Source organism: Typopeltis vanoorti, chromosome 20 (assembly GCF_054136105.1).
Source record: "Typopeltis vanoorti isolate ZY-2024b chromosome 20, IOZ_Tvanoo_1.0, whole genome shotgun sequence".
Lineage (NCBI taxonomy): Eukaryota > Metazoa > Arthropoda > Arachnida > Uropygi > Thelyphonidae > Typopeltis > Typopeltis vanoorti.
This window is the reverse complement of record NC_143568.1, coordinates 98,726,232-98,746,015: the sequence shown is the minus strand read 5'-3', so window position 1 is coordinate 98,746,015 and position 19,784 is coordinate 98,726,232. Positions and strand designations below refer to the sequence as shown.

At 36.5% G+C, this 19,784-nt stretch overlaps 1 protein-coding gene across 6 annotated transcripts in view; it reads left to right on the top strand.

Annotated features, from left to right (window-relative positions):
• Positions 1-19,784, top strand: part of LOC150095701 (uncharacterized) — a 336,276-nt gene that overhangs the window by 62,178 nt on the left and 254,314 nt on the right. For 5 of the 6 annotated variants that reach the window (XM_090409978.1, XM_090409975.1, XM_090409976.1 and 2 more), the window contains one exon: positions 2,576-2,822. The exons of the other annotated variant lie outside the window; for it this stretch is intronic. In XM_090409978.1, the coding sequence (XP_090266104.1) occupies positions 2,576-2,822 (247 nt within the window). The remainder of the gene's footprint in view (positions 1-2,575; positions 2,823-19,784) is intronic. 6 annotated transcript variants of the gene reach the window in all.

The window sequence follows — 19,784 nt, the reverse complement described above, 5'->3', positions numbered from 1 at the left end:
GTACACCCCTTGAGGGTACATGTCAGGAATTTGATGAATTTTTTATATTTTGCTCTGACAAAAATTAGCAACTAGAAAGAGAAAGTTTAAGTTTACATTTACACCACTTAATTAAATAAAAATACTGTAGAACACACATACATACATACATACATACATACATATATATATATATATATATATATATATATTGGTCTATATGGGAATGTGCAAAATAGCTGGCAGTGCACTTGCCTTAATTGTTTTCAGTAGGAATTTTTATTATTATTATTACCATTGTCAATAGAATTTGTCAATAGAACACTCCCAGAAAAGTGGAAAGAAAAAAAAAAAGTGCAACTGTATAAGGGAGACTCCTAATAAGTGATGTCCAGCTATATCTAGTGTATATATATCAGGTGTAGTGAAGAAAGTGTTAGACAGAATGCAAATCATTGAGGAGTATGGAATCTTTTGAGAGAACAGAATGGATTTATTTGTGGGGGAGATCTTGTTTTAGTAATTTACATTTTATAAGGTGACCAGTGCATTAGATGGATGCTTATACAGCGATTTATCTGAATTTTGCTAAAGCATTTGATAGAGTACTACATGATACACTACTATTGAAATTAAGAAGAATGGAGATGGATAGTCAGTTGGTTACATGATAATCTACTGATGGGAGCAAGTGAGTTGTGTGTGTGTGTGTGGGGGGGGTGCAGTATCCCAAAAAAGTAAGCTGATGATAGGGTATCAGTGTTCTCTTCTTTACTACTGTTTAATTTGTATATTTATGATGCATAATGGAGGGTCCAAGAGATCTAACAAATTGTAGACCACTCATTATCTTGGGAATAGTGGTAAAGGCATTGGAGAAGTTTGTCAGATAGAATTTAGGTATATGGCTTTATTAAGGGTAGGTCATTTCTTAATAATTTACTCACTATTTTATACTTGAATGACAGTTGAGTCAGATGATGGGAATGGTTACACAATGATACTGCTGGATTTTGCAAAGGTGTCTGATAGAATATTACATGTTACTCTGTTAATTAAGCAAATTGGAGTGAATGGGATGGATAATATGGAGACTGATAGACATCAGTGAGTTGTATGTGCTAGAGCAGGCAGGTGTGGACTGCTGGGCCTTTTGCTTGGACCACTGATATAGACAGTGATTTGAAGAGACATTCAATTGTTTGTCAGTTATGTAAAATTTTATAGCTTTACAGTTAATGAAAGTGATGTAGAATTTGCTGATGATTTAAATAAGCTGTTTGTATAGCCCCAGAGTGTGCACCAAATGTGGCATGCCAACGGCTTTTTACCAGCATGCAACCCAAGGCTCGCCTTAAAAAATAATTAAATGAATAGATGCATACCCAACATCTTTGCTGAGTTGTACATTTTAACTTAATAGAATACAATTTTATTCAGTAGAACAATACCAAATAAAAATGCAATAAATAAACAAACACAACTGTTTTAGTAATAAAAAGCAATAAGAAAATGAAAGCAGCCTCCTATTTACAAGCCATCTATTTCCATGATATACTGACATACAAGTTTTGTTGCATCATTTGTCAGGGAGCCAGTCGTGACGGAATTCCTTTACCATCATTTTATATATTTTTTCTTGTTTCATAAAGAATTTATCGGGTGTCTAAAGTGTGTATGTATGTGGATTTAATTAAATCGTAAGTCATTAAATATGGATTGGAAGTATTTATTGTCAATTTAATGTCAAAACACCAGCAAAGAAACAAAGGCATTCAAATGAAGAGGACAGTAAAGAATTTAAAGAATACTGGACTGAAAAATTTGGTGTGATTAAGAAAGATAGCAAAGCATTATTCATTTTATGTTCTGAATTATAGCAACAATATAATTATCGAAGAGAATTAAGTAGAATTCTCTTGGATTTTGCTTTACTGCTTCAGCCAATCTCTTTTCATATGCCAGTTTCTCTTTCTTTACTGGCCTGCACCTTATACTTATGCTGTTGATTGGTACCCATTCTTTTTATCTCTTGCATAACAAAAAAGGATTTCTCAGAAATTCCTGTATAATTCTATGATTCATCCATGTCACTCCTACTTTTATCTTCTGACCCTTAAGGATTTTCCTATATTATATTTGTGAAGATTACAAAGAAAATCCTTTGTTCTTATACCTTATTTGCTAATATTCAAATTATAAGGTGATCATCTAGTACTGAACTATGAATAAGGGATTAAACAGAACATTGGCAAGATAGTTTCAAGTTATCTCTAAAGATGGATATATTTTTGAATACATCTCATGGAAATCTCAGATCTATGAGAAATATTCTCGTGTTATAGTTTAACACACGAAGAATGATAGTAAAATGTATCATGAAAAAATAGCATAGGAATAAAAAAAAAGGAAGTTTATAAAGGTAATTTGCCACTATTGCTACATTTTTTCATATAAGCCATGTATAATATTCACTTTTCCTAATTGTCTCCCTTCAAGTTAATTGTTTTAAAAATTTAATTGGCTTAGTGATTTCTTAAGAATTATTAACTCTTAAATGCATGTTTTCAGGATAACACATTATTTTATTAAATAGGAAACTGAAAAAGTTAGCTGGTTTACTACAGCTGAAATGGAAATGATGGTACCAAATGAAATTCCTGGACTTTTTGGTCTTGAACCTTTAGAGTTGATAAAATATCAAAAAAGTGGTAGTAATGGTTATCTACATTTGCTGGAGATTCCATTAGATGAGGTAATTGTTAAGTCTCCTGCCGAAGCTACTGGACACACAAAAACTAATGTGGAATTGCTATTAGAGTCAGCTAATTTTGGTGAAAGAGGTAATGAATATATTATTTAATATAATCATTTATCAGTAATTCATAAATAAATGTGTTATTGTTGAAAGACAGCCTGGTTGGCTGAGTGCTCAGCATACCTGCTCTCCAACCAAGGTCGCAAGTTCAAATCCTGTTGTGTACATGAATGTTTTGTGATTGTCTTTGGATGGGAGATGAATTTCATTGCCTGGTGTGAGATCACCACCCTGCTTATTGGAGGCACCTGAAGTGGCTTAAAAAAGTTTCATGTTTGGTCTTTAGAGCATGATTTCTGGACTATTTAAAAATAAATAAAAAAATTACAAAAAATATATATATAATTGCTAAAAATGGGGGGGGGATCCTTAGCCCACCCACGGTACAAGTGTATTACAGGTTTGCAGTTAACCTTTTTGTGGATGGGAACTGCACGGGGGGGATATAAAACCTTGAAAGGATTCATTTAGCAATTTTAAGTTATTGATATAGAATGTTATAAATCCATAATATTTTATACTACTCCTGATTAATCAGAAGCACTAATAAAAAGCAAATATACACACTCCTGGGTAGAGTTTATAAGCAGTGCAAACTAAGGCAATTTATGGCCATTGTGGACTGGCATGTAATATGTAGCTTCACCTAGCCAAGTCCACCCCAGTCCTCCTGCATTAAGGCCCTTTTTCCACAAATAAGGTACTGGCAAGGCAAGTTTTGCCACTTTATAAGAATACCTTCTCTAGTTGAAAGAAATGTCAACTAGACCTCTAGGTGGTAGATGACCCTCATGGCCCATCGAAACACCACCTTCATGCTAGTTGTAGGTGTGAAACATGACACTAGCAACTTCACACCAGAGAAACTACTCTCCAGGGTGGTTTCTTTCCCCTCTCTTCCTTCATTCATGCACTGAAGATACTCTTGCTGAGCATACTCTCCACAGGGTAATTAAGTAGAGAGCTAGTAACTCCTTCATTTTGAGGGTACAGCAGTGAAACCATTTATGTAGATCATCTGCTAGATAGTACATTGGACTGAACTTGTTGATAATGTTTTGAAAGGTTGCCTAATCAGTTGGCAAATGATCCTGCTGGATTGTGGGTGGGGAGAGAGAGAGAGTAGCCACCTGCAGGGGACTCTATTGTTACCATGAATGGATTAGTATCTAGGTATTTCCTCAAATCCACATAGGAAACACCTAGATTCTAGAGTTGTCCACAAGCCCTTCATCTCCTACTGCATTAAAAAAAAAAAACCTATTAAAGTGAAATGAAAAAGTTACAAGGCAAATGAAATTCTAAATAGCTAACAGATACCTCAAATTTAAGGTTGCCTCATTACAAGTATTAATTTAGTATAATTTAATTAATATTCCTTGTAGGAATATTACTTAAATTAAAAAAAGCTTGATTGCAAGGGCAGTCAAAGGGATCATTGACTTGGATCTTGGAGTTGTGTAAGAAAGAACTTGGATTTTGGAAGATGAGAAAATATCAAAAGCCTGATTTAGGGTCTGAAATACATTGGCATCTGATTAATAGTCTGTAAAACAGTAGAATAGAAATATGCTTAGCAAGTGAATCTGGGATGGAAAGCTGTGCATCAGCTCCAGTTTTTGAAAATAAATCCCCAGACTCAAATGCTCCATGAAAATTAGAATAAAAGGGTAGAGTCAATAATGATTCCTGCTAATCATTCTCTTCTTCTTCAACCTTCTGGTTCTGTCCACTGCTGGACGAAGGTCTTCCCCATGATTTTCCAGATCACTCAGTTTTCTACTTCTCCCATCCATCTCACTCCTGCAGTTTATTCCAGTTCATCTCTCCACCTTCTTCTCGGTCTTTCTCTTTGTCTTGCTCCATCCATTGGTCTCGATTCTGTTATTTTTCTAGTCCATCTCCCGTCACTGCATCTGCAATATGGCCAGCCCATCTCCACTTAGCTTGTTTAATGTATTTTACAATATCCATGACACCTGTTTGAGATCTTATCCAGATATTTGTCTTCCTATCTCTTAATGTTATTTTTAGCATACTTCTTTCCATGCGATGTTGTGTTGTTCTCAGTTTTTTGTTTAGGGCTTCTGTTAAAGTCCATGTTTCTCCTCCATATGTTAGGACAGGAAGTATGCATTGGTCGAAGCTTTCCTTTTTAGACTCATAGGGATGTCATGAATTTCTGACATCCCTATGATGTCTATGATGAAGAATATGTCTCATGAATTTCATGAGACATATTCTTCTGAATATGTATCTCATTTTCCCAAAAGCCCCAGGAGAAGATGGAATTATGGTAGACTTCTTAAAACTGGGAGGAAGCCCTGTCATCAAACAGTTGAGTAAACTCTTCAATAAATGCCTAAAACAGAAAAATTGGAACAATTCACTTCTAATATTAATTTTTCAAAAGGGCAATAAGGAAGAAATTAAAACTACAGACCTATAAGTCTACTCCCCACCATATATAAAGTTTTCACAAAAATTATGTTTTTGTGAAATTCTTCATTCAATCTCTTTTCTTTGGCACTCCTCAAAGGATAACAATTGGCCCAAATATACATGTGAAGTAACTTGTTCTATTTCATGGTTTTCAACTTTGATAGTTCTATGGTTTATGTATTTATTCATCATTAGTTTTGTTTTTTCTCTATTTATTTTTAATCCAATTTCTCTGGAGGCTTCATTTAACTGATTTAGCCTTTCTTCCAGATCTTCAAGATTATCTACTATCAGGACAATATCATCTGAAATTTCAGATGATGCAGCCTTTCTCCATTTATGTTTATTCCTTTTGTTTCCCAATCAAGGCTTCTAAAGACTTCCTCTAGTGCAGCTGTAAATAATTTGGGAGATATGGTGTTGCCTTGCTGGATGCCTTTTTGTATTGGGAACTTTTCACTGTTTTTATATAATTTAATTACAGAAGTTGCATTATTGTAAATATGTTTTAGTGTTTCAATATATGGTTTCAAGTGCTTTTAGTGTTGCAGATGTTTTAACTGAATCAATTGCTTTTTCATAGTCTATATAGGCCAGACATAAGGGTTTATTGTATTCAATTGATTTTTCAATGAGCTGTCTTAATGTGTGAATATGTTCCAAAGTATTGTAATTCTTCCTAAATCCAGCTTGTTCACAGGATTGCATTCCCTCTAGTTTAGATTTTCTTCTATTATTTATAATTTTTGTGAAAACTTTAAATATGGTGGGGAGTAGACTTATAGGTCTGTAGGTTTTAATTTCTTCCTTATTGCCCTTTTGAAAAATTAATATTAGAAGTGAATTGTTCCAATTTTTCGGAAATTTTCTGTTTTAGGCATTTATTGAAGAGTTTACTCAACTGTTTGATGACAGGGCTTCCTCCCAGTTTTAAGAAGTCTACCATAATTCCATCTTCTCCTGGGGCTTTTCCATTCTTCATTTCCTGCAGTGCCATTTCCACTTCACCTTGTAAGATCTCAGGGGCATCATGTACTTCCTCACTCGAGTAATCCATAGATGATTCTTGGATGTCCCAGTCTTTGTCTTCATAGAGTTCAGTATAAAATTCCTTAATTCTTTTGATTATTGCATCTCTATTTTTTATCAGTTCACTATTTTTCCCTCTTACAGCAGCTATTTCCTTTGTTCCAACTGATAATGTTCGTCTTAGACGTTCATGTTTCATCCTTTTACGTATAGTTTTACAAATTTCCGCATATTCTGTTTTATTGGTGTCATTCAAATCTCTTTTCATATCTCTTCTTTTCTTCATCAGATCTAAGGTTTTCTGTCTTAGTTTTTCCTCTCCTCGGTGCCTTTTTACACCTCCTATTTCTAGTGCACAATTCAAGATAGATTTTGTTAATATTTCATTAGCATCATTGATGGCAGCAGCTATGTTTAACTTTTTTAGTTCATTTTTGAGTGATTCTCTATAACAGCTTTTATTTTGGTAGAGGTTTTGTAGATTCGCTAAATTGGACTTTTTTCTTATGAGCTTATTCCGTTCCCATTTTTTGTTGATCCATACTTTTGCCTTTAATAGTCTGTGGTCACTTCCTGTGTTAAATCTATTAAGCACTTCATTATTATTTATTATATATCTTCTGTTGGAGAAGATGAAGTCTATTTCATTGTAAGAAACCCATTTGGGCTTCTCCAAGTCCATTTTCGGTTGATTTTCTTCTTGGAAAAACTGTTTATAATAAAGAGGTTTTTTCTTATGCAAATTCAGTAAATCTTTCTCCTCTTTCATTCCTCTGTCCAAATCCAAATTTACCGATGGTGTTCAGATGGTCATCTCTGCTTCCAATTTTGGCATTAAAATCGCCCATTATAATTATGTTGAATTCTTTAGCATTATTGAATGTGGATTCTAATGTTTCATAGAAATCTTCTATCTCTTCATCTGGATGGTCCATAGTTGGGGCATATACTTGTATAATTTTCAGTTGGTATCTTTTATTTATGAAGAGACTTAGTTCAGCTATTCTTGATGTTATTTTATTGACAAGCAGGACATTGTCCTTCATTGTTTTATTTATTAGGAATCCTACACCACCAGTTGAGTTTCTGTCACATTCACAGTGGTAGAGTAGATGTCCATCTTTTAATCACATGAGAGCTTCTTCTTTTCTTCTTATCTCTGAAAGGCCCACAACGTCCCATTTTATATGTTCCAGTTTCTTCTCAGTTCTTCCAATCTATCATCATCCCGTAGAGATCTGCAATTATATGTTCATACTAATATCCTTCTATCATTGTGCACTGTAGATGGACTCATTATAGCTAGTGGAGACTGTAGCATATTTTTCGACCTAGACCCTCTGCCTAAATCCAGGACATGTCCCTTTTTATGCTGGTCGACGGACGAGCCAGTATGTAATTTTCCTATTTTATTCATTAATTCGTGGGGTGTTATTTGGCCGTATAGCACCATGCTGGCCAGACGGGTTGGTGCCTCACAATAGTGCATAAGATGAAATGACACAGCAAAATAGGAAAGATTCACCCCTAGCCCTTGAATACTCTAATAGCATTGGGGTAAGGAGCAAGAAGAGAAGAAAGAAGCAAGGAAAAAAGAGGAGGGACCAGTCTACAGATAATATAACAGATGTATATTACATGAAGTAAGGCATGGTCCAGCATCGGGTACCTCAGGTTTGCCATGCCCGTACTCACTAAAGTGAGCCCTACGATACTGGTAATGCTAATTATTACCAGTATCATATTTCAGAACAATGATATGATACATTCACATGGAGAGAGCAGAAAAAGATTTAATTTGTTGTTTCTGTTATCTTCAGATTGACTCAGAATATAAAAACCAACAGGTGATTTGAAATAGGAAGTGATTAATTCACATGTATTTTTGATCATATTAGAATTGAGTTTTGCATTAAAAAAACAAATATTAAATAAGTCATGTGCCATATATACACATTTTATTTTTTTGAAAAAAGCAAGCTCGAAAATAGGAACTAAATTTTAGAAATCCAACTCAGAATCTGCAGTTAACATTGATTGTACCAAATGAAGCATGTGATGGAGCTCTTTAAAGAAGTTAACAAAAAGAAAAAATCATATAAAAAAAACTTCCCAGTTCATTTCACCAACATTTGACATAATTATATAAAGATATATGATATAACTTACCACATCCAGAGCTAACTTCTTAATTCCTGTTGAAAGTTGGTAGCTTGCTCCACCTTTGCAAGGAGTCGCTTGGTGTTGTACCACTTTGCCCAAGTCCTGAAGATACTTTCAGGTGCATACTTTGTTTGCACACACTTGGATAAAGTGAGTACGGGCATGGCAAACCTGAGGTACCCGATGCTGGACCATGCCTTACTTCATGTAATATACATCTGTTATATTATCTGTAGACTGGTCCCTCCTCTTTTTTCCTTGCTTCTTTCTTCTCTTCTTGCTCCTTACCCCAATGCTATTAGAGTATTCGAGGGCTAGGGGTGAATCTTTCCTATTTTGCTGTGTCATTTCATCTTATGCACTATTGTGAGGCACCTAATTTATAGGATAAAGGATTAAACTAAATTTATTATATTCTTAATTCCTGCTTCAGTAGTCACTAATGGTTTATTGCCTAATGGATAGGTGGGGAGAAAAAATCTAATATTGCAAGGAATATTGCAATTCCTTTCCTTTTCTTAATGTGATCTGAGAGGAATCTTTTGAGCTTTCTCAATTGAATGCAAGTTAGCTGATCTCATACAAAGGTAGCAGGGTTTTTTTCTCCTGACAACTTAGGTTTTTCATCTCACATACAAGTAAATCAGCCAACAGAACACACAATTTCTAGATACTCTCTCATGTATCCATTATTTTTTTTGTGTGGGTTTAAAGGTGTACTGTTAAGGGATGCTGGGCAGCACTTGCACATATTCCAACAGGCTTAGTACTACTTAGGGGAATTATGGATGGTATTTCAGATGAAAATTTGCCATGGAAATATTTATAGAATACACAAATTGCAAAACCAAATGCCTATGAATTTGGTTTTGCAATTTGGATTTGCAATCCTATGTGAAAGTGGGAGGAGTGAGTTGGTAAGAGATGTGTCATTAATCAATTTAATTGCTCTCTGTATTGACTCAAGCATTTTGAGGGAGCTCTTAAGGGCACCCATTCCAGATGTGAGAGCAGTATTCCACTCTTTTAAGTCAAGTGCTCCACTACTAACACCCCATCCAATATAGTCTGTATCCTCAGTTAGCATCAGCCTACTTCATAGCATAAAAGCAAGCCCATATTTAGTCCATTCCAAAATAAAAAATAAAAAAAAAGCACCATCAAACTACCAGTCCATTGATGCCCTCACCTCAACCCCTATTAAAAGTAATGGTCATTAACTGCAACTTCACCACCAGTAAATTTGTCACTAGCAGTATGAATTTTACTTCTAGCCTACAACTTATTTCTAGACATGGGCTCTGGAAAGGTTCTGAAAAATGTATGCTGTTTTTCACTTCATATTTTCAAAATATTTGATAGGGGTTTATCATAGAGAAATGAATGAAACTGCTATCTTTGGTAGCCAGTTTTTTCAATAACTATTCACTGTATATCATGGTGAACAGCTTTGTTTCTTTACATTTCTCTACTAATGTAGGGGCACCTGATGACTATTCTGTCTCCTCTGCTTTCTCAGTGTATATAAAACTGTTTGGAAAGAGGTCAACAGACCCCCACCCCCATGGGCAAGGTGCATCATATGCCATGTAACAAGTAACATGTTTGTAGCTGGTATAAATTGGATGAATATAATGCTCCTAAGTTAGTGCAACTGTGTCCAAGTGAAATGACTGCGAGAAGGGAACTGACAGAGTTTGAAGGAGGCATTGTGATAGGATGCAATGTTGCAGGCTTATCTGTTTGGCAAATTGAGCCATTCCAGGTTAACAGTCTGTGATACTATACTGAGATGGAAGCTCAGGCAGCCAACTGCAAGTGCTACCCACAATGGACGATCCACCATACTCACCGAACATGACTGTAGGGTGTTATGAAGGATAATATGAAATCTGCCATTTGTTGGCTTGCACGTTGAATGCAGAGTTCTGGGCATTGATTGGAACATGAATCTGTACAAAAACATTCAGAATACAGGCTCACAACATGGGTTTCCATGGTAGGACTGCAAAATGCAAGCCCCACATACCCAAACCAACAGGCATCATCTTCTTCTTCAGTGGTGCAAAGAGCGTATACAGTAGAATGTGGAAGCTTGGAAAAATGTACTATGGAGCGACGAATCATGCTACACCTTCTGCCATGCAGATGGACAGGTGTGGATATGGCAGAAGCTGCTGTGAATGTCTCTTACCAGAGTGTGTGTAACCTCAACTATGAAATTTGGAGGTGCTGGTGGTGTGATGGTATGATCTTGTTTTTTCTGGTTTGGCCTCAGACCTATGTTTGTGGTGCCACAAACTGAACTCAGAGGTATTTGAACATTCTGGACAATGCAGTGCTTCCTACTTTTGAACATTTCTACAGAACAGACCATTGTCTCTTTCAGCAAGACAATGCACCATATCATAAGGCTGCTGTAACTGCTTGGTTTGTGGGCATGAATGCCCCACTTGACTGGCCTCCAAAGAGTCCTGATTTCAACCCTATTGAACATCTGTGGGACTAGAGCATCAGGTGATGTCTGCACAACAACAGTATAGGACCTCATTATATGCCTACAGGAAAAAATGGCCCAAAATTCCCATTGATTGCTATTGTATGCTTGTGGAAGGTATGCCCCTTTTAGAATTGCTGCGGTCATCGCAGCAAAAGGGAAGGGTCCTACATCGTAAGGCAAACACTGTGACTGTTTCTCTTTCTTTTAAGGTTACACGGTGATCAGCATTCATATTAATTAAATTAGGGAAACAAAACACACGTGTTAAAAAGATTATTTTACTGATTACAAATAAAATAATAACTTTACGTTTCGACCTCTGTATTGAGGTCATCTTCCGAAGGATACATTCAGAAGTATAAGAACAAGCTACATGCTGTTGCAGACTACACAAGTAAATTACATCTACGTTGTTAACTAATCTTTTTTCTTAGCCTGCCCTCTAGTGGGAAAAAAAACTACAATAAACTCTGCTAAAGTTCTCATGTACTAGGCTTCTTCTGGAATTATACAGTTATATTACGATTATCTTCTGGATTTGTCCAGGTTGCTATCGAATGTTCAAGGGGGGGGGACTTACTGGGTCTTGTATTGAGATGTTTCTTTGTGGTTGCTATGAAGGTTGTAGATGGGTCCTCCACATTCTTGGGATTGTTAGACCATCATTTTTATTCAGATTCGGATCATGTTTGACCATTTCACATGCTTCCTTGAATTTACGCTCAAACCAGGTTTTGGTGCGGTGTAGGGACTTGGTACCTTTCCAGTCAATTCTGTGGTATGTTTGGAGTGCATGGTCAGAAAGGCTGGTTTTTCCAAAATGGAGGTATTTTATGTGACGTTTGTGTTCATCCTTTCTGATTGGGATGGTTCATCCTGTTTCCCCTATGTACGGTATGTTTCAGGTGCAATCTATTTTGTAAACCCCCAGGTGGGCTAAGTGTGGCAGGGAATCCTTGGAAGAATTGAGTAGGTGCCTTAATTTTGTCAGGGGTTTGAAGTTGGTTTTGATGTTGTATTTGTGTAGTGTTCTGTCTATTTTTTCTGAAATGCCTCTAACATGTGGCATAGCAATAGCATTCTTGAAATCTTTTTTGTTATTAGTGGTATCTTGTGAATAGTTTTTATACTTTATCCATTTTTTATAAAGGTATGTTTGATGGTCTCATATTCATGGTTAAGAGCTTGTTCAGTTGAACAAATGGTTTGAGCTCTGTGTTTAAGGGTGCTTATAACCCCTAGTTTTTGTGTTGGGTGGTGATAGGAAGTTTTGTGTATGTATTGGCCTGTGTGTGTAGGTTTGTGGTAAACTGAGAAGGAGAGACAGCCTGAAGGAAGACGTGTGACAAGTGTGTCTAGGAACGGAAGAGAGTTGTTTTTTTCTATTTCAATGGTGAATTGGATGCGTTCGTGTTGTTTGTTCAGGTGGCTAAGGAATGTATCTAGTGCCTGGCGGCCGTGGGGCCAAATGGCGAAAATATCGTCGATGTATCTGAGCCAAATTTTGGGCTTTAGGCTCGCCGATTCTAGAGCTCGTTGCTCAAAATCTTCCATATAAAAGTTCGCTATTGGGGGGGAGAGTGGAGAGCCGATGGCGGTACCTTCTTTTTGAAGGTAAAAATTATTTTGCCACACGAAATATCCGGAGCGGAGTACGTGGGCAAAGAGGGCCGTGATGTCGTGTGGAAATATGTTCTGTAAGAGTAGGATAGTATCATTGATTGGGACATTGGTGAAAAGGGAAGTTATGTCAAATCTGACTAATAGATCTTGGTCGTTGAGTGTAATATTTTTAATTTTGTTTATGAATTGTTGTGTATTTTTTATGTAGGAAGGGGAATGACCAACCAATTCCTTGAGTGTGGCAGCTAATTTTTTGGCTAAGTAGTAATTCGGACTATCAATTTCTGGGTGCTCATCATCACTAAAGCCGATAAAGGGAACTCCACTGTTGTTTTAAATCGGACAACCTACATTGAAAAAATGAACCATTTGGCATCGGACCACAACACCTACCAAATGGTAAATTACAGCCCCACGCAACGTAACAAAAAGAAAACTACTGAACTACTTAAATCAGTCAATACGTGGCCTGAAGAAACAATCAAAAAATTAATACTGCAGTATGCCAACGCACCCAGAATTTATGGCCTACCAAAAGTATACAAAACAAACACGCCATTACGTCCTATTGTGGAAGGAATTGACAGTCCGAATTACTACTTAGCCAAAAAATTAGCTGCCACACTCAAGGAATTGGTTGGTCATTCCCTTTCCTACATAAAAAAATACACAACAATTCATAAACAAAATTAAAAATATTACACTCAACGACCAAGATCTATTAGTCAGCTTTGACATAACTTCCCTTTTCACCAATGTCCCAATCAATGATACTATCCTACTCTTACAGAACATATTTCCACATGACATCACGGCCCTCTTTGCCCACGTACTCCGCTCCGGATATTTCATGTGGCAAAATAATTTTTACCTTCAAAAAGAAGGTACCACCATGGGTGCTCCTCCCCCCCAATAGCGAACTTTTATATGGAAGATACGCCGACAATATTTTCACCATTTGGCCCCACGGCTGCCAGGCACTAGATACATTCCTTAGCCACCTGAACAAACAACACGAATGCATCCAATTCACCATTGAAATAGGAAAAAACAACTCTCTTCCGTTCCTAGACACACTTGTCACACGTCTTCCTTCAGGCTGTCTCTCCTTCTCAGTTTACCGCAAACCTACACACACAGGCCAATACATACACAAAACTTCCTATCACCACCCAACACAAAAACTAGGGGTTATAAGCACTCTTAAACACAGAGCTCAAACCATTTGTTCAACTGAACAAGCTCTTAACCATGAATATGAGACCATCAAACATACCTTTATAAAAAATGGATACAGTATAAAAACCATTCACAAGATCCTCCACAAAGATACCACTAATAACAAAAAAGATTTCAAGAATGCTATTGCTATGCCATATGTTAGAGGCATTTCAGAAAAAATAGACAGAACACTACACAAATACAACATCAAAACCACCTTCAACCCCCCGACAAAATTAAGGCACCTACTCAATTCTTCCAAGGATCCCCTGCCACACTTAGCCCACCTGGGGGTTTACAAAATAGATTGCACCTGAAACATACCGTACATAGGGGAAACAGGACGAACCATCCCAATCAGAAAGGATGAACACAAACGTCACATAAAATACCTCCATTTTGGAAAAACCGGCCTTTCTGACCATGCACTCTAAACATACCACAGAATTGACTGGAAAGGTACCAAGTCCCTACACCGCACCAAAACCTGGTTTGAGCATAAATTCAAGGGAGCGTGTGAAATGCTCAAATGATCCGAATCTGAATAAAAATGATGGTCTAACAATCCCAAGAATGTGGAGGACCCATCTACAACCTTCATAGCAACCACAAAGAAAAATCTCAATACAAGATCCAATAAGTTTTTTCCCTTGAACATTCAATAGCAACCTGGACAAATCCAGAAGATAATCGTAATATAATTGTATAATTCCAGAAGACGCCTAGTACATGAGGACTTTAGCAGAGTTTATTGTAGTTTTTTTTTTTTTTTTTTTTTTCCACTAGAAGGCAGGCTAAGAAAAAAGATTAGTTAACAACGTAGATGTAATTTACTTGTGTAGTGTGCAACAGCATGTAGCTTGTTCTTATACTTCTGAATGTATCCTTCTGAAGATGACCTCAATACAGAGGTCGAAACGTAAAGTTATTATTTTATTTGTAATCAGTAAAATAATCTTTTTAACACGTGTGTTTTGTTTCCCTAATTTAATTAATATGACCGTGACTGTTTGTTCTTCACACTGTGGTGTCTGTTGACTTCTTTCCAAGCAGTGTATAAATGACCTGTCACTAAGCCAATGGTTTCAAACTTTTGAAAAAGATGACACCCCCCCCCTTTGTAAAGAAAGGAAAAAAACTTCAACACCCCCACTCACATGCACACTTTTCAGAAAACAATATTGACTATACTTTTGTTTAGCATGTATTTTCTTTTAGTAAAATAGCTCACATAGATATTTATTTTAGAAATTATAATTTTTAAAATTCTAGTTTAGTATATTAGTGACAATAAAAATATTTAATTGAGATATCTTAACTTTTTCTTCAGCATATTTTTTTCAAATGTGGAGTATTTTTAATGCTCTAATGTATTGAAATAAGGGGACTAAATATTGAGTACATAAGGAATTTGGCTCAAAAATAATATTGACCACTTGCTTCATGCCTCCAAGTAAGAATCTTGTTTTCCCCTCTCCTCATGGGTGCCCTGTAGTTTGGAAAAAACGCTGCACTCAACCATTCCAGGTTATCTCCATACCATTCTTCAATGTAGTGAGGGTAACCCCATCATCTTTATTGCTCTCAAAACATAGTCCTACCTTCTTTTTCACAAAATAGATCTTATTTTGCTTCATTTTACCTTTCATAATACCTTGATCTCCAGACAAAATCAGAAGTCTTCTTAGGCTGGCCTTTACTTCTTAGCATTTTTCCTTGATATAAACAAGCCGCAACTATAGCTTTTTCAGCTTCCATAAACTTTGAGTTAGCTTTTCTCCTTAAAATGTTATTTTTCTATTCTCTAGGTATTCATAATCAAATTCCTGATAGGTACCTTCAGGGGGTGTGCAGGATAATTATGATAGTACTATCAGGTCATCCCAAAAGTAAGGTTGTTTTTTTATACTGTAGTTATTCAAACATGTCTCAGCTTGTCTAAACATGAATTTTTAAAGCTTTATAAGTACTGCTAAGCTAATGCGGCCTCATTCTAAGGAGCTTCACCTTGCAAGAACATCATACATAAGTTATTGTTTAAATAACTCTTTATTACTATGGAGGTCACTGAAGAGCACATCATGCATTATGAGTTCAAAAAAGGCAACAGTGCTGCTAACACTATAAAAAAAATGTATGTGTGTGTAAGAAGTGTATGGCGATAATGTTTTGAATGTGCAAAAGTGCCAGCAATTGTTTCAGAAATTAAAGACAAGGGTGACTTTAGCTTTGAAAGACTTCACTCTGGATGCGCTGTCTCTCTTGATAATGATATGCTGGAAGCCACCAGTGCAAAAAATTCCAATGCAACTTTTGAAAATTTAACAAAAGATCTTGATTCATCATTGTTGACCTTCCATCTCCATTTGCAAGAACTTGGAATAGTGTCAAAGCTTGGCAAGTGGGTTCCTCATGAACTGATGAACAACAATCAAAGAGAGCGCATAAAGTTCTGCACTGTTCTTCATTCTCGAGGCGTTCACTCTCCGTGTTTGAGTCATGTAGTCACCCGTGATGAAAAGTGCACACTTGACAAGAATGTTAAGTACCAAAGGGAGTGGGTTCATTCAGAACAGGTTAAACCTCAGCCAAAACAAGACCTTCACCCTCAGAAGGTTTGTTAAGTGTTTGGTGGGATATGGCTAATATTATACACTTTGAACTCTTGCCACAAAACCAAACAATCACAGCTGAAGTATACTGTGAACAACTCGATCGATGAAAAGGGGTGTTTTCCTATCAATTTCGATTGTGCAAGAATCAGCTATAGCAAGATTGAGGAACTTGGCTTGGAAAAGCTTTCGCATTCTCTTTATTCTCCTGATCTCCTGACCTTCAGATTACCATTTATTTCAAAGTTTGCAACATTTATTAATGAAAAACAGTATGATACAATTATAGGCACTGAAATTGAGCCTAAGCAACTTCTTTGTTTCCAAACCCTCCTGTCTATAGAAATGGCATTATGAAGGTTTCACAACATTGGAAGAGCATTATAGATTCAAATGGAGAATATATACTTGATTAAATTAGCAAGTGATTTATCTTTTATATCCTTTCAAACTTGATGTTAAGAACGATATTACTTTTGGGATGACCCGATACACGAAAAAGTTACACCATTACTAACTTTCGATCAAAAATTATCCTCCAAATTAATCTGTTATCTGTCAAGATTTCAATATTATCAGATCTTCATGTTGGAGACCTGGGATGTAAATTCGGACATATGACGATTATTATTTTCCATAATCTTTATGACGATTGTTATTTCCCATAAGTTTTATGCATTCGTATTTGTTTAAATTAGGTGTATTTGAGCTGTTTCAGATTCCAACCAGTCTTTCCTTTTTTAAATTTACTATGGTGGTGGTGCATGGTATTTTTCTTCCAGCAGATCCTGCAAGTTGTATCCAATACATGGTCTACAAAGCCAGATTGACCATAGTTGTGATTGCATATTGTATCAGAAACAATACTCAGGTCTTTGAAAAAAAGTATAACCTTTTAAACAGCTTTTAAGCCACACTGGAAACTTGCTACCCTTATCTGTTCTATCAAAGATCAGCTCCTCCTCTCTCAGTGCCTGGAGTATATCAAATGCTCTGCTCCTACAAGTTGGTTTACTTTGGACAAACAGGTAGATCAGCCACTATTCGTTTAGATGAACATAAATTTTACATCCGCAATCATGACTATAGTCGATGTAGTGTTTTGAAAAGCTTTCCTCTTGACACCTAGTCATTATGCATTTTCCAGATCAACAAAACTTAAATCCTTGTTATATTCCCAAGATTTCTCGTTTATTTGTCTTAAAGTGAATATCTGATCCTGACAGTCTCTATTTGGCCTGAATCCAGCTTGTTCTTCACCAAGCTTGCCTTCTGCAATTTTTCTTAGCCAGTTCTCAAGTATATACTTGCATAAATCTTACCAGGAACACTCAGCAGGGGAAATATCTTTTTTGTAATTCTCGCATTCAGCTTTATTTCCTTTTTTATAGATGGGTACTATGAGAGCTCTTCTCCAGTCATCTGGACTTCAACCATCTGACCAGGTCTTCTGAATTGTGCAGCGCAGCCACTGTGAAACTTTTATACTTACATATTTCAGCATTTCTGGCTGAATTTCATCTACTCCAGCTACCTTTCCACATTTCAGGTTTTTGATGACTTTGATATTTATTTTCTGTTCTTACTGAAGTATTCTCATTACTTTTGTTTAGCTAGTTTTACACAGTGCTTTGCCTTCTTACATTTTTCCCTGTATTCTATAAGAGCACAAGCTTACTAGTGAGGAACTTACCGGTCTGGTTGACCGAGTGGTTAGCATATCTGCTCTCCAGCCAAAAATCCTGCGGATTCAATTCCCACCATGGACATGGATGTTTGTAATTGTCTGTGAAAATACTAGTGGTGGTGGTGAGCAGTAGATGGCATTGGTGTAGATGATGTGGTTTGGTGGATTTAAGTGGTGGAGACGGAGAGTTGTAGAGTAGATACCCTTTCTCAATGATTCTCTGGACTCTTTGGAGATGTTACATAATAACTTTCGATAAATTTCTTCTTTTCCTTCACTGCCTCTTTAACTTCCCAAGTCCACCATGGAGTTTTGATTTTTCTTTTCCTTATAGACAACTTCACCGCATGCTTCTCTGGATGAATCAATATGTTTTCTTTAGGATTTGCCAACAAATCTCCAAGGCTTGGTTCTTGTTTTCAGACTCATTTTTTCAATGATGTGTATGTAATTGAGTCTGCAGTTCACATCTGAAAACTGCTCAACCTTGATTTATTTTAAAAGTTTCTTACACAGTCTTCTTTTCAATATGAAATGCAATTTTATCCTGCTCAAAACTAAATGGCGATCACTTCTTATTTCAAATCTTCTGTATACTCTTGTGTCCTGAACCAGTGGGAAAACATTGTTATCAACTATAACATAGTGAATGAGACTTATCTTATTTCATGTATTTTCTCTTCGTGTGAATTTATTCACATTTGTATGTCGGACAATGGTGTTAGTCAGTGGCTTATTTAGGTATAGGCCGTATAGGCCCGGGCCTAGAGCGGCAAATTTTGAGGGGCGGCAGAAATTTCCAGGCTCTCATTTTTGTAATTATAACATGTTCCTTATATACCACATCTACTCACTAGTAGAGAAATACTTTTCTTTTCCTCATTGTAAGTTTAGTCTGCAAGCATATTGGCACGTAATCAGATTCTGCATAACTACACTGACTGAGACACGTGCATGGAAAGCTACTGTATTGTGTCATTAGTGAATTTGATCCCTTTCTTGCTGAGCACATTGCCAAAAGCGGGAACAAGAAAAGGTTTTGTTTCCTATCTTTCCTTTGCCACGTATGAGGAATTTTTAAAATAATGGGCGAGAAAGTAATCAAATTTATTGTGGAAGAACTTAAAATAGCTAAGTACTGTTCCATGAGTGTTGACTCAATATCAGACTTGTCTCATGTTGCTCAACTGTCCTTCATTATATGATATGTGAAAGAAGATGGAACTCCTGTGGAGCATTTCTTGTGTTTCATTCTTAACGTAAGTCACAGATCTGAAGAGTTACAAGAGGCAGTTTCGACTTCACTAAACGAGCTTGGAATTGATGTAGAAAATTGCAGAGGGCAGGCATATGATAATTATTATTATTATTATTACCACGGGCTACTCCAGGAGTCCTTAGACTCATCGAGGGAGGCCCTAAACATCATGTTCACACAGCTGTTCAACATTCACACAGTATCTATCATACCTTGCCTTGAACTCGCTCGCTGTCATAGCACCCACAACAGACTCTGGCAGCTTATTCCACTCATTTACCACTCTAAAAGTAAAGAACCCAGCTCTAACACCCCTGCTAACCACGCTCTTGCCCAGCTTCCATGGGTGTCCTCTAGTTCTCCCACCACCAGTCCTGATCTCAAAAATATCATCTGAATTAATCCTATAGAATCCTTTTAGCAATTTGAATGTCTCAATCATATCTCCCCTT